Source organism: Choloepus didactylus, chromosome 2 (assembly GCF_015220235.1).
Source record: "Choloepus didactylus isolate mChoDid1 chromosome 2, mChoDid1.pri, whole genome shotgun sequence".
Taxonomy (NCBI): domain Eukaryota; kingdom Metazoa; phylum Chordata; class Mammalia; order Pilosa; family Megalonychidae; genus Choloepus; species Choloepus didactylus.
In genome coordinates this window covers 91,674,399-91,688,989 of record NC_051308.1, presented here as the reverse complement: position 1 = coordinate 91,688,989, position 14,591 = coordinate 91,674,399, and the positions used below count along the sequence as shown (strand labels likewise).

The 14,591-nt window shown below is 41.1% G+C and overlaps 1 protein-coding gene and 1 pseudogene across 1 annotated transcript; both read left to right on the top strand.

Moving 5' to 3' along the window:
- Nucleotides 1–1,839: 1,839 nt before the first annotated feature.
- Nucleotides 1,840–6,226, top strand: LOC119512252 (annotated as a pseudogene).
- Nucleotides 6,227–6,401: 175 nt separating this feature from the next.
- Nucleotides 6,402–14,250, top strand: FASLG (Fas ligand). Its single transcript, XM_037812979.1, has 4 exons — nucleotides 6,402–6,865; nucleotides 7,421–7,466; nucleotides 11,671–11,727; nucleotides 12,949–14,250. Exons 1-4 carry the CDS (start codon nucleotides 6,536–6,538, stop codon nucleotides 13,341–13,343), a joined length of 828 nt encoding a protein of 275 aa, XP_037668907.1. The 5' UTR covers nucleotides 6,402–6,535; the 3' UTR covers nucleotides 13,344–14,250.
- Nucleotides 14,251–14,591: the final 341 nt, after the last annotated feature.

Genomic DNA, 14,591 nt, shown 5'->3' with positions numbered 1-14,591 from the left:
CTCCCTTTAAACCCCTACGACTGGCAACCCTACCCCTTCTGGAAGAGATTGCCTGCTATGAATCCTTCCCTGCCCACATCATCATCAAGTACTCTGGTTCCAGAATCAGAGAAGCAGGCACCAGTGGGACAGGCAGGTTGAGAATGAGAGGAAGGACTTCAATCTGTTTTCTACCTGTGGGGGCTGCCAGTCTGCTCGCTTGCTTTTAATCAACTAACTTAATTAGCAAGTGCATGTGTTGAAAATAAAGAGCTTAGGTCTTCTTTAAAAAGAGTATTTCTCCTGTTTGACAAGGTTCTGACAGTGCCACAAAACACGATGGGGCCATTATTCCAGGGTGTCTGTCCCATGATTTTGCCAACCTTTGATGTTTGCTGGCATCACCAAAGGGTGACACGAGTGTTCAAAGGCTGCTTGTTTTTGTCTCTATTTCAGTTTGGATTCTCCCTGTGATTGAGGGGCAGTCTGTGGATTGGGGGCAGGATTTGGGCTTCTGATTCCTCCTATAACAGAATCAAGAGAAGGAGCAGGGCAGAGGGAGATGTGAAAGTGGAAGCTCCCATGGGAGTTTGAGATAGGAAAGTAGTGTGTCTTAGGCTGAGACAGGCCCATCAGTCCAGAGGTGAAATCTCAGAGAGATATTGGATGTCAAGCATTGACTGTGCACTTTTCCCTGCAGCTCCTCTCTCCATCCCCACCTTGTTTATCCTTTACAGAAGGTCAATTACATTAAATCAGTAGATGAATAATTTGGGGGAAATCTGATAAATTTACAACAGCTAACATCTGAGGAGTGTTTACTTTGTTGTCAGAGATTATTCTAAGCCTATAAAATGCTTTGACTTGTTTCATCCTTCCAGCACCCTATGAGGTAATTGCTGTTAGGATCATGCCCACTTTTATGGGAGAAGAAACAGAGACACAGAGGAGGAAAAGCGACCTGTCTGGTTCTCACAGCTAATATGCAGTGGAGCTGGGATTTGAACCTAGGCGTGTTAATCCCTGACCCACGCTTGCAACTATCATGCACGGCTGCCTCTCTACCCTCCCCATCCAGGACGTGCCATATATTTCTATTTGTACCTTTGCTATTTTCAGTAAATTTTTTTTAGGTTTACAAATACAGTTCTGTGTAACTCTTTTTACAGCTATTTCAGGATATTTTAAGGGACTTTTTTTTTGTTTGTTTGGGCATATGATGAAATCTAAAAATTATATTTCATAATTGGTTATTACTTATGCATATTTAACTCACTGTCTTTCAAAGTTATGAACAAAGCTACATGAGCTTAAAAACACACACTAACTCTGCCCACCTCCAAGACAGTGAGATCATTGTGCGTAATGAATTCAGTCTTCTCCGTTGCACTGTTTTGTGAGTGGAGACTGCGATGTGGGCAGACGTGTCTGGAGAAGAGGCAGCAACAGTCTCTGGAGTCTGACTGTAAAGTGCTTTGTGTGTCATGCCAAGGAATGTGGATTACTCCTGCAATCAAACCTTTCAACAGAAGGTTTTAGGCAGGGAAGTAAGATAATTTGTAGTTGCTTTTTCAAAACATTATTCTTGCAGCATTTTACAGGGTCACCTGGGCTTGGGAAAGGCTAGTGGCAAGGAGACCAGTTAGGGCACCACTGCAATATGTCAGGAGAGAGATAATACAAGTATGACCTAAGGCAATATTTGGGTGTACTGATGTGAGAGACATGTTTCAGGTAAAATCAAAAGTCACAGGGGAGGGGGTGGTTGGGGTGGCTGGGGGGTTAGGGTGGGGGGCGGGTGCTGCCTCTTACCTCACTGTTCCCTAGTGCCACACAGACATCGTGCCTGTCGCCAGCAACATGAAGACATGGACTTTAGAGCACATCTTTGACCACCCATGGGGAACTGTTACAACAGCTGCAGATGCAAATACCCAGATCCTGTGAGCCCAAGTGTGGTTGGAGTGATGCATTGGACAGACATTTAGACTCCTCTGGAAAGTTGCCCAGCTGTAAAGTTCCCAGCTCAGAGTGGGGACTGCCTTCCATCGTGAATGTCTTATTGGTGCAGCAAGAACCAAAACATATGTGCAGGAACATTCAGTAGTTGATCCTGTAGAGAGAACAATAGAACTTAAATCTACCAATATTTCATTTACAAATGAGGTTTCAGTAGATGAGAGATGTATATACAAACCACATTTCAGACCCAGAAAACACTGTTTTGACTCAAGAAGCCATAATCACTGTGAAAGAAGTCAGCCTCTGCAGTTCCCTGGAAGGACTGATGGCAAGTATAATTTCTTCAAAGGCTAATAAAGGCCAAGAAGCGATGGAATGGGTAACACATAAATTAAATGCTGAAATTAAAGAATTGGCGCTTCAGCAAGAGGAAGCATAAGGACACCAATGGCGACAGCCACATTTGTAGAGAAAAGACAGTGAAAATTGGTGTAAAGCATTGGATCCCCCAGGTCTTTCCAAGCTGGCTATATATTTATTTGTTATTTAAAACACACACACACACACAACTATATTTTAGGTAGTCTTTTTGTAATAAGCTGCAGAAAGGGTATGTGACTTTTGCTGAAAACAAAGAGGAGATGCAGGGCTTCCAAGTAAAAGAGACCATCTGAGATTTGTGTTATTTGAGATGATCATCTAATTTTAAGGGTTCCAGTATTTATGTTAAAATTTTACAATTTTTGAAAAAGTACTTTGAAATTGGTATTGTCATAGCAAATCTCCTTGAGGTGGAATTTTAAAACTTTTCATGCATTGGAACGCTACCTGGCTTTGGAACAACCCCAGAACAAAGCAGAGCCACCTTTTTATATACATACCTGATTGCCCTACTGCATTAAATTTCAACAGCTTACATGAGCACTCACTTTAAAAGGAGAAATTGTAACTTTTAAAAGCATATTAATTTGTTTAAAAAAACTCTGCTCTAAACTACCATTAGAAACCAGAGTGTTTAGATTTGGTACTTAAGTGATAGTTTTGGTGTGAAAATGGTCACTAAAGAAGTAATAGATGACTCAAACAAAAATTTATCAATTTTATTGTATCAGGAAAGAACCATATTGATTTGCCAAAGTTTTGTAACTTAGTAAAGGTATTACCTTCCTTGGATTTGTACTTCTAAAAGTCTTTATGATTTCGTATGCTGTACCATGGGCTGGTTATGTTAACTGCAGCACTCCAAACTTAAACAGAAGAACAGCTATTCACATCTTTTAGCATTTCACATTTGCTTAACTTATAGATTGCCATGTGTCAGAATCATGGTTCTGTAATTGCTAAAGCATGATAATGTCAGGTTAATTACTTTTTGGAGTAATTGTTGCCACAAAACATCTTTTTTACTTGAAGAGCCATACATCATTTGAAATTACTCAGCTGATGTCTTGATCTGAAGCATAAATTACAAGTATTTAATGTTTTTAATAATATGGTGCCACTGCAGGGCATGGAGGGTGAGGACAGGGTGGTGATGAAAAAAGAATAAAAAGACAAAAAAAGATTGACCTAAACTAATCACTGAGTGAATTTCACTGCAGCTTTTTAAAAAAATTTTATTGAAATATATTCACATACCATACAGTCATCCAAAGTGTCAAACAATTGTTTACAGTATCATCATATAGTTGTGCATTCATCACTGCAGTCAATTTTTGAACATTTTCATTACTCCAAAAAATAAAAATAATAAAAATAAAAGTAAAAAGAACCCCCAAAACATCCCATACCCCCCCCCCCATTCATTTACTTTTTGTCCCCATTTTTCTACTCATTTCTCCATACACTGGGTAAAGGGACTGTGAGCCATAAGGTTTTTACAATCACATGGTCATTCCATATATACTATATAGTTATATGCTCATCTTCTAGAAGCAAGGATACTGGATTGCAGTTCAACAGTTTCAAATATTTCCTTCTAACTATTCTAGTAAACTACAAACTAAAAAGGGATATCTACATAATATATGAGCTACCTCCAGAATGACCTCTCAAGCCCATTTGAAATCTCCCAGCCACTGAAACTTTATTTTGTTTAATTTCTCTTCCCCCTTTTGGTCAGGAAGTCTTCTCAATCACACGATGCAGGGTCCAGGCTCATCCCTGAGAGTAACATCCCATGTGGCCAGGGAGTCTTACCCCCTGGGAGTCATGTCCCATGTAGAGGGGAGGGCAGTGAGTTTACCTGCTGAGTTGGTTTAGAGAGTGGCCACATCTGAGCAACAAAGAGGTTCTCTGGGGGTGACTCTTAGGCACAATTACGAATAGGTTTAGCCTCTCCTTTGCAGTAACAAGATTCATAAGGTTAAGCCCCACAATTGAGGGCTTGTCTTACTAAATTGGTAGTCCCCATCAGGAATTTATTTATTTAGATGATTATTTATTTATTTATTCATTCATTCATTTTTTTTAAAAATCCTTATTTGGGATGCCAGTGGGCAGCTGCAACTGAAAAACAATCTAATAAATGTATTTTGTTTTATATTTTGTAGCAGGTAATTGTCAACCACTAAATAATATCTTCAATACTGATTTGTTGCATACAGAGTATCCTTGTTAAAAATGATTAGATTTTACCTTTATTTTATAATACTTTATATATAAGTGATAAACATTGAGTTGGGTTTCCTATAAAAGAGACCAGTTAATGTATGTACATAAACCACATGTACTATCAAACTATTTTAAAAATTAGTGTTTTTTCTACTTAAAGTATTACTTGGCTTAAGACTTCTTAGGATATTTGTAAAAGCACATTAAATCCAGTAAGTTTTCTGATTATTTTTTGTAACTAGAGATGGTTTTTGCAACTGAAATAACATTTCTGCTCAACAACATTGTTAAATTTTTGATATTTGGTAAAAAGTTGCCTTGTATAATTTGTGTAAATTATACCTGTTCTGAGAAGAGTGTAATGTCTTAAGGATAGATAAAAAATTTCTAAGCAAAAAAAAAAAGAAAAAAAAAAGTCATGGATAGGTGAGAGGTTAAATGTTGGGGGAGAGGAAGAGAGAGGAGTTCAAGTTGTCCAAAGCGACCTCAGGAGAAACAGGTTGGTTGGGAATGGGAGGTGGGGTGGGCAGAAAGTGACAGGGAAATGATGTTTGGTGTTGATTTGGTGCAGGTGGGGCAGCCAGAATGATAGTCACAGAAATCCCAAAGCATAATATAAAAACTAATAAAATTTGTAAAGCAGAGCTTTCCAATAAATTGGGAGAATGGCTGAGACTGGATTTGTGCACTCAGAAGTTACTGGTATAAAAGTATATTTGAGGCCAGAGGAAATGATGAAGTCACTGCTCACTGCTGGCTGGCCTAACCCAGATAGAGTTGCCAATTTTAGCTAAAACCAACCAATCAAACAAATGAGAACAACAGTAACAAAGAGGACTGTCAGTTAAGTTTGAATTTCAGATAAAGAATGATTTTCTAGTCTATTCCATGCAATATTTGGGACATACTCCTAGTGAAAATTATAGATTGTTTATCTGAAATTTAAATGTAACTAAGTGTCCTGTAGTTTATCTGGAAACCCAACAGAATTTGCAAACACATTCCTGCAGGAGGCAGGAAGGCATTTCCATGGTGAGGTGGCCTGTGAAACATAATAGAGGGCTGTGAGTCTGGCAAACTGGAGCACTCAGGCCCCACCCATGGGGGCAGCAGTTACCCAGCTCCAGCTGACTGGGTTTGCAGAGATGGCCTTGAGGGTGTCCAATCTTCTAATGCTTCAAAACAGAATAGAAAATCTTTATTTTTACTGTGGAATCTACAGTGTTAAAAGTGGACACCAATTAAAAGAAAAACATTGGGAGGTAACAACAAATGGGTCTGTGGGTTCCAGAAGGCATATATATGGTCCACTGGTTTGCAACCTCTGACCTATTCTCTAGAGAGTAGGTGGGGCAGGTTTTTTAACCTGTGAATCTTTCAGGTCAAAATTATGGTGCTTTGCAATGTCAGGGTAAATATTACCTGGGTTAGGGGAAGCGGTGGCAGCAGGGGAGGATTTCCTCATGCAGAAGGTAAGATGTGAAGGTGATTTCTCTGGACAGGACTCAAGGGTCTCACCCCTCAGTGTCTGACCAGGCTCCACAGCCACTTTCTTGAAGTTGGGCAGTGGGTAATGCCTGCACGTTGGCCCCAGTGCTTACCTGCTCTAGCAGGGCCTGAGCGCGATGAGCCCAACTATCAGCCTCTTCAGGTAGCCCAGCGACAGCAATGAGGCTTTGAAAGCTTTCATCAGAAAATTGTGGGCGGAAACTTCCAGGGCTTTGCTTTGAGCTTCTTGAGGCTTCTCAGGTTCAGATGCAAAGTGAGTGGGTGTCTCTCTGAGAAGCAGAAAGAGAGAACGAAAGAAGAGAATGAGAGAGAGGTGTTTCCCTTGGCTGTGGAAACTCTATAAATTGAGATCTGGCTTCGCTTCTCTCGAGCAGTCAGCCACAGAAGTACCCTCCTCCAACACCTCAGCCTCCACGGGATTGAGAAAAAGTGAAATCCTTTTCCTAGGGCCTGATTCAAGTCACTGGTGGCCATGCAGCAGCCCTTAAATTACCCGTATCCCCAAATCTACTGGGTGGACAGCAATGCCAGCTCTCCCTGGGCCCCTCCAGGGTCAGTTCTCCCCTGCCCATCATCTGTACCCGGAAGGCCTGGTCAAAGACGACCACCACCACCGCCGCCACCACTGCCGCCGCCGCCACAGCTGCCTCCACTACCACCGCCACCGCTGAGGAAGAGGGACCACAACACAGGACTGTGTCTCCTCGTGATGTTTTTCATGGTGCTGGTGGCCTTGGTAGGACTGGGGTTGGGGATGTTTCAGCTCTTCCACCTACAGAAGGAGCTGGCTGAACTCAGAGAGGTAAGGCTGGGCTGCAGAGTGCATGCACTGGAGTCCCTGGGAGGAGATGGCTGCTGTGGTCCACAGGGGCCACCAACTGGCTTGCAAAAAGCTTTTCAATCCCTTTTTCCTCTCGTAGAAGTGGGTCTCCTAGTCATTCCCTCTACAGGTAGAGAAATGGAGGCACAGAATCAAAAGAATTTTTTATCTCCCTTGTAAAGGATCAAGGCTAAAGTAGGATTGGCATTTACAGTTCGTCCTTTATTAGTTGGTAAATCAGCCAACTGCCTCAAACCTAGTGATTCAAGAAAGAAAAAGAATTTTGAGTCTTGCTTAGAAATGGATTTGTTCAAATGGCCAAACCAAATCTTGAAAATTCTTTTAAAATATTAGTATTATTCCAAATCACAAAACTGAGGTACAGAGAGGCACATTTGCTTGGTCAAAGTCTGGGTTAGGAGAGATTCTCAGGTATTTGGGTTCTCTTTCTGGGGCTTGGTTTATTTGACAATCCTGCCTCCGTTGTCGAAAAGACACCACATTTATTATGCATCTTTTCCCTTTTTCTTTTTCCAGTCTACCAGCCAAAGGCATATGCCATCATCTTTGGGGAAGCAAATAGGTGAGTCCTTTCGTGTATGTACCCTGAGTTCTCAGAGATACTCTTCTACACTGAACCATGTTGGTGACTGCCTTGAATTTTGTTCACATTCTTGTGCATAAGTATACCATGAAAGGAATTCTGGCTAATTCGAAACCTCTGGTCATTATGATAATGTTGACTACTTTAAAATGTCAAGTGAATTTATTTGTTCAAAATCAATATAGCTGAGCACTGCACACAACTCAAAATAGTTTCCCCTTGACTTTGGAGGGACCGTTGTCCCCTGAGCTTCTGGCTGCGGCCTGTCCCTGTTCTCAGGATTCCTGGTTCAGGTACAGATGGTGGTGGCTGTAAATCTTAGGGAAAGAGGAGGAAGTGGAGGCCGAGAAGGATGATTCTGGGAAGTGTCCTCTCCAAAAAAGAGATTATTCAAGAGTCAAACTTTATTTTTAAAATACTTAATAGTATATAACTAAGCTTTTCAAAAGTGGACAATCAATTTCCCACATTAGGATGGTTCTTTTGCAGTCACTAAAAAAAAGAAAGACCAGGCATTACTCAAGGACTAGGATAGCCCTGCTTCACCCATAAAGGCAGTCGTGGGCTGCGTTTGGTAATAAAGGAAAATCCTTTCTATGAGACCCTGGATAGGGTAGAGGCATAGACACTGAACAGTGACCTCATGAGGTTTCAGGACATAGTTTTGCAAGCTGAGGACAGATAGATTTTAGGATATTTCCCATCAGTCTTAAACTAAGATTCATTGAACTTTAGATTTGGTTGGAGTTGGAAGGGAGAATAGAGCTTATCTGAACCAGTCATTCTCATTTCCCAGAAGAGACACAAAATCCTGGACAGTTTAGGTGATATGCTCAAAACCCCTGGTGTGGAACTGGGACTAGAAGGAAACAGGCTCTGGATGCCTGGTCACCAATAAGCTTTCCAGTCCATTGAACTCATGCCTCATGAAATAGGGACACTCCTGACTCTCTATGATGGCCATGAATGAGAAGTAAAGATGAAAAGCAGAATGCCTCTGCAAAGACAACAGGCAAACCTCATCCTTAGAAACTGGGAAGAGAAGAGAAGGCTGTACTGAGCATCCATGAAGTGGAGTCTTTTCTGGTTACTCAGGATTTTCCAACCGCAGGGGACGCCGCCCTGCTGCACTAGTGTGCCCATGTGAGGAGCCAATGTGAGGATGCTCTGGTCCCCGCTTCTGGGTCAGAGTTCCCATGTGTTAGAAATTCCAGAGGTAAGCAAGCAGAGTGGAAGTATTTGTTAGGAAAATGAAGCCTTTGGAGGACTTCTAAAATAAAATAGCTTTGAAAGTTAATAGAATGTGGCTGGTAAAACAGTTTCTTTATTACTAATCTCTCCCCCACTCTCGGGAGTCATTTCAGTGATTAAAAGTCAAATGAAAAAATGACTCAGGTCTAACTGCCATGGTAAACAAGCATCTTCTTTAGATCAACCCAGAAGGAACTGAAGTTGGTGAATTATCACATGGAAATCAAATTAGTAATCTTACAAGTAAGATAAAAAATGAAAATGAAAACAAGGGATACCATTTTCACCCATTGAAATTGGTAAAGATTAAAAATAACGACAACCTGAAAATACCCAAATTGGCAACAATGTGAGAGAAAGGTCTTGCTTAAACATTAGTTCACAGCCAGTGGGAATGTAACTTGCTATAACTTTTCTGAAGAGCATTTTGGAAATACATTTCAAAAGTTTAAAAAGTTAGTTTGCTTTGAAATTCCATCACTAAGAAGTTATCCTAAGAAAATAATCAGAGATATGCCCAAAGATTTACATGTAAGATGGTCATCACTTCCTTATGAGGTTATTTATAATGAACAATTCTGAGGAAACTTAAATGCTTTACAATAAGGGATTAGTTAAATACATCATGGTGTATTCAGATGAGAGCATAATACACAGCAACTAAAAACCATAAGTTTGAAAATCATTTAATGCTAGGGGGATTGTTAAATGTGTATTGTTAGGGAAAAAAAAGCAAGTTACCAAACAATATTTTTAGTTTAATAGTGACTCCACAAATGTGTATTTTTAAGGTTATGGAAAAGATCTAGAAGGATTTATATACCAACTCGATAATAGCGATTTTCTTCTGGGAGGTACTGTTATAGATTATTTAAACTTTCCTTTTTGCATTTCCAATTTTTTCTAGAGTTAACTCATTAAATCATTTGTTAATTCCCAAATTTGTCTCAAGTGCTTCCCATATGCCAGGCTGGCTGCTGGGTGCTGGGTGATGTCTGAGATCAGGAGAGACAAGGGGCCTGCCCTCATGGAGCTTTTAGCATAGTGGAAAAGATAAACAAAAGCAAGGAAACAAACAAATAATTTCAAATTGTACTAGGTGTGACCTAAGATACAGTGTTCTGGAAAGTTCCTTCTAAGGAGATGTTGTTTATGCTGCCACCTGAGGTATAAGGAGCCCAAGTGAGGAGTTGTCTGAGTGTGTGTTTATGGCGGGGTGGAATGTGGGTGAGGCGGAGAGAGCATTGCTGTGCAAAGACCCTCGGGCAGGAAATAGTCATCAGGAAAGTCTAGGATCTATTTCCAACTCATTTATTCCTGCATTTATCCAGCAGACATTGTTATTGAGTACCTTCCATGAGAATAACATTGTGCAAGGCTCTATGAGAGATATAAAGACATGCAACCTGTGGTCTCTGCTCCATTTCCGGTTAGTGTATGACTGAAGGTCAGGTCAGCTACCTAGATGGTTTGCAGTATAGGAATGAAGAGGAGTCTGGGTTTTGCCTTTCCTGTTCATTAACACCTCATTTGTGGTGGGTGATCTTGTGTCACTAAGAGGTAATGATTGCTCAGTTAATGTTCTCCATTAATTGGGTATTCTCACGCCATATTTGAGTTTCATACGTTAGTCACAATGAGCCTGATGTGGACGAGCACCTTTCTATAATTCTTTCTCAAATGTCTTGCTTAGTTGAGTTTATTAGCTAAGTGGTAGTTGTACCTTGCTTGAGAATTTGAACTCAGAGAAATATTGTCTATTTTGAGACCTACTGTGTATTTTAACTTCAATTCAATTTGGCAAATATTCACTGGTCACATGCCCTGTTTTAGAAACTGGGCTAAGTACTCAGGTGGGTTCAACATCTAGTAAGAAACTTGCCATTTACTTGGGGGTGGTTGGGGTGGGGAAAAGACAAGTGATAAAGTTACCATGGAATAGAGTAGTCTGAACTGCAGAGGGAGGTGAAGATAGGGATCTTCCAGGTCTCCAAGGAGGGAAAGATCATATCTGATTAGAAAAGCCTGGGAGGGTTTCTGGAAGAAAGTGCTATTTTAGATGGTCCTTGTAGGAGTGCTAGGAATTTGACAAAGAGGTCTGTTTGGGGAGACATTCCAGGCAGAGGAAACAGCATTAACAAAGCCCAGAGGCAGAGAAGCTGGCATATGTTCAGGTCAAATGAGAACTCTTGTTGCATGGGAGTGCCCGGTGTGAGTGATTAGAGGAAATGAGGCTGGACAGACAGGCTGAGATCTGGTGATGGTGGGAAACTTGTATACAATTGCATTTTCAGTCAGGAGCCATTAAGGGTGTTTGAAGCTTTAGTGATATGATTCGAACTGTGCTTTAGGATAATCAGTTTAGGGCAGATTGTAAATTGCCATTGGGTGAAGAGCTGGTGGCCTTGTAATGAATTAGCCAGCTTCTGTAGCTTCTGTCCTGCAGAATCCTAGGGCCAGCAGAGGAAGGGCGCAATGAACCATGGATTTGGAGTGAGGAGACTTAAATGTCAGTCCTGTCTCTGACACTGAGTAGCTGGGTCTTTGTGGGCCAGTCACTTGACTTCTAAACTCCTTTCACCATCAATAAGGTGGGGACAATAATCCCTACTTCAGAGGGTCATGACAAGTTTTAAATGCAGTACCTAATAGGACAGCTCTTTAAAAATCAACCTTTGTGTTAATTACATTTTATTATAACATTATACTATATATTTTTACCTATTCCTAGCTTATTTTGGTGGATTCTTACCTCTCTGTTTCTGAATAGAGGCTGTGGTGATCCTCCAGTTTGGAATTACGTGATTAGTATATGTTAGACTGTTGCAATTTATGCTTGTTAACTTTCTTTTATTTAAATACCCAGTTTAAAGTCTCAGCAAATCATAGTTATGTCAATTTTACATATTTCTTTCATTTCTCTATGATACAGGTCACCCCAGTTCACCTACTGAAAAAAGGGAGCTGAAAATAGTAGCTCATTTAACAGGTATGTATCCAAATGGCAGAACCTGTGCAGGTAGGGTTTGGGAAAGCCTTTGGCAGAAAACAGAATTCATTCTCATGCACTGGGGGAGTTGTTTCTTTCTGGGAACAATATTTGGGACCCAATAGTAGTCACGTCTTTCTAGTCAAGTCAATCTCTCAAACATGCATGGTGCACCCTCTCTGGGCAAAGCCCCGTTCTAAACTCTGGAGAGCCAGAGCTGATGACAGCACGATCCCTGCACACTCTTCAATCATTCCAAAGGCCCTGAGGGGATGGGGCCCAGGTGGGGGAATGATGAATTATTTTGGTCAGTGCTTCCCTGGTTTTCTGGAATAGCTTCCCTCTGCTTTTTCCTATAGTAGAAATGGGAGTGAGAAGGAACATTGGGTCCTGGCCCTTGGGAAACTTTAGCATGTGATCGTGCAGTGCGTAAAACAATTTGCTAGCAATATGGCACAGGCACTCCCAATGTAAAGCCCGTAAATATCTGGGCTACCACAGAAAGTGGTGGGTTACTGTCCCTGGAATTATTTAGACAGAGGCTGTGGAATGCTCCAGTTTTGGTAAATAGATATTCATTGAGCACTTGCTGTGTGCCAAGCCTTAGGGACATAGAGATGATGTAACACAAGGTTCCTGCTGTCAAGCAGCTTGAAATCTAACTGGAAAAGACAGACACATAAGCAATAAATTTCAGAACTGGAGCGAGTACTCTGATTAAGGTAATAACACTGTGGGGATATAAAGGAAAGGGGATTTTACCCCAAATTGTGGGACTGAAGAAACCTTAGTGTAGTGAGAAGTTGGGCCAGGTGATCCCTAAGGCCCTTTCTGAGTTGAAGATCCTAGAATTCATTGGATTTGTTTTTCCCCTCATGGAGTGACCCTCAAAACCTAGTAGTTTTGATGATGGTGCTGAGAATCGTAAAATCTTTGATCCTAAAGAGCCAAAATCATCTCAGTAATTTCTTTCTGGGATTGATTAAGGGTATATATTATTTTCATACTTGTGTGGATGACAAAATTGAGGCAGAGAGTGGTGAAGCAATTTGATAGAGGCTTTGAAGGAATTCAGTGATGAATCCAGTTCTGACCCTTTGGCCAGTTCTATCAGTGCTATGTTGTTGATAAAACATGGGCTCAAACAGTTAGTTTGGAAGCTTAGTTTTTTGGGGTTTGTGAGCATTCCTGGTTGAAAGCATCTTTCTGATTTGATTTCAGGCAAGCCCAACTCAAGGTCCATCCCTCTGGAATGGGAAGACACCTATGGAATTGCCCTGGTCTCTGGGGTGAAGTATAAGAAGGGTGGTCTTATGATCAATGACACTGGGCCGTACTTTGTGTATTCCAAAGTATATTTCCGGGGCCAGTCCTGCAACAACAAGCCCCTGAACCACAAGGTCTACATGAAGAACTCTAAGTATCCTCAGGACTTGGTGCTGATGGAGGAGAAGATGATGAACTACTGCACTACTGGCCAGATGTGGGCCCGCAGCAGCTACCTGGGCGCGGTGTTCAATCTCACCACTGCTGACTGTTTATACGTCAATGTATCTGAGCTCCCTCTGGTCAATTTTGAGGAATCTAAGACATTTTTTGGCTTATATAAGCTCTAGAAAAAGCACTTCGGGACTCTCTCCATTTTGGTTTCTTGTTATAGGCACTGAAAATGTTGTCTTGAATGAGGGCCTTCCTAAGCCCACTTGGATTCAAGTGAGAAGACATGAACCGAGAAGACCTTGAGACCACAGGGTCCACCAGGTCTGCAGTCTCTCATCTCACCTAAAGTCTATGATATGGACAAGAGGAGGATTATGGTTGAAGGACATAAAACTCTGGGCTGCTATGTGAAGACGTCAAGGCAAGGAGAAGCAGCCGCCAGAGTGGTTCTGCACACGTCCAAAGTGGCCAAGAACATTTTGGCCCTTTGAAAAGGACACCTTTCAACTCACTTCTTGGAGTGGGTTTACTCACTACCTCAGGAGAAGCTGTCTTTCAATGTGTGAATAAGAGATGGAAATAAAGGAGGAAGCTTGGAAGATAAAGAGACTAAAAGTGTTGCCTGAGCCACCAGGTGATGCTAACAGAGAAGCAAGGGGGATCTTTTGGGGACTCAGTCCATTCCCTAAACAGCATGTGTATATCCAGTGCAATCATAGGGTGTGTGTGTGTGCGTGTGTGTCTCTGTGTGTGTGTCTGTGTGTGTGATGTGTATCCAATACCCCAAAGTCAGTAAAGTAATATGCTGCCCTTTATTATCCCAGGTAAATTAACTCTTTTTGTCCTATGTATGTGTGGGTGTGTATTACTAGAAGAGTCACACAAGTTGAGAGAAGTTGGAAATTGTGAAGAACATTTTAGGAAAATATGGTTGTGTTTGGTGGTAGATTGTTAAAGTTTCTTGGCAGCCAACTCTAATAGTCCTAAAAAAACTTTGTTTTCCTACAATGTAACCAATATTTATATACATTTTGTGCATTTTTATTGAAAAGAGTACATGTAATACATGTAATAAATACTATATTGTAGGATATAGATAAACATTATGAGTGTACTTTTTGGAAACCATTAAGATTTGGAGTTTTTCCCCATTATTTCTGTCTTCCATGGTTTAGTCATTTATTATGACTTAAGGTCAGTTTAAGAATAATTTATTGGGATGGGAAGAACTTTAAAGCAAATCTTTAATCTTTGCCATGCCCTCCTCCCCTCTCTGCCTCCCTTTCCCCTTCTATCTCCCATTATCCGGAGTTTCTGATACAAATATTGCTAGTGTAAAGCTCACCCAACTTTCCAAAGATTTGGCAACAATTTACCTTTTATAGAGGGAGAGCCTTGGCATAGCTCAAAGGGCACAGGCTTTG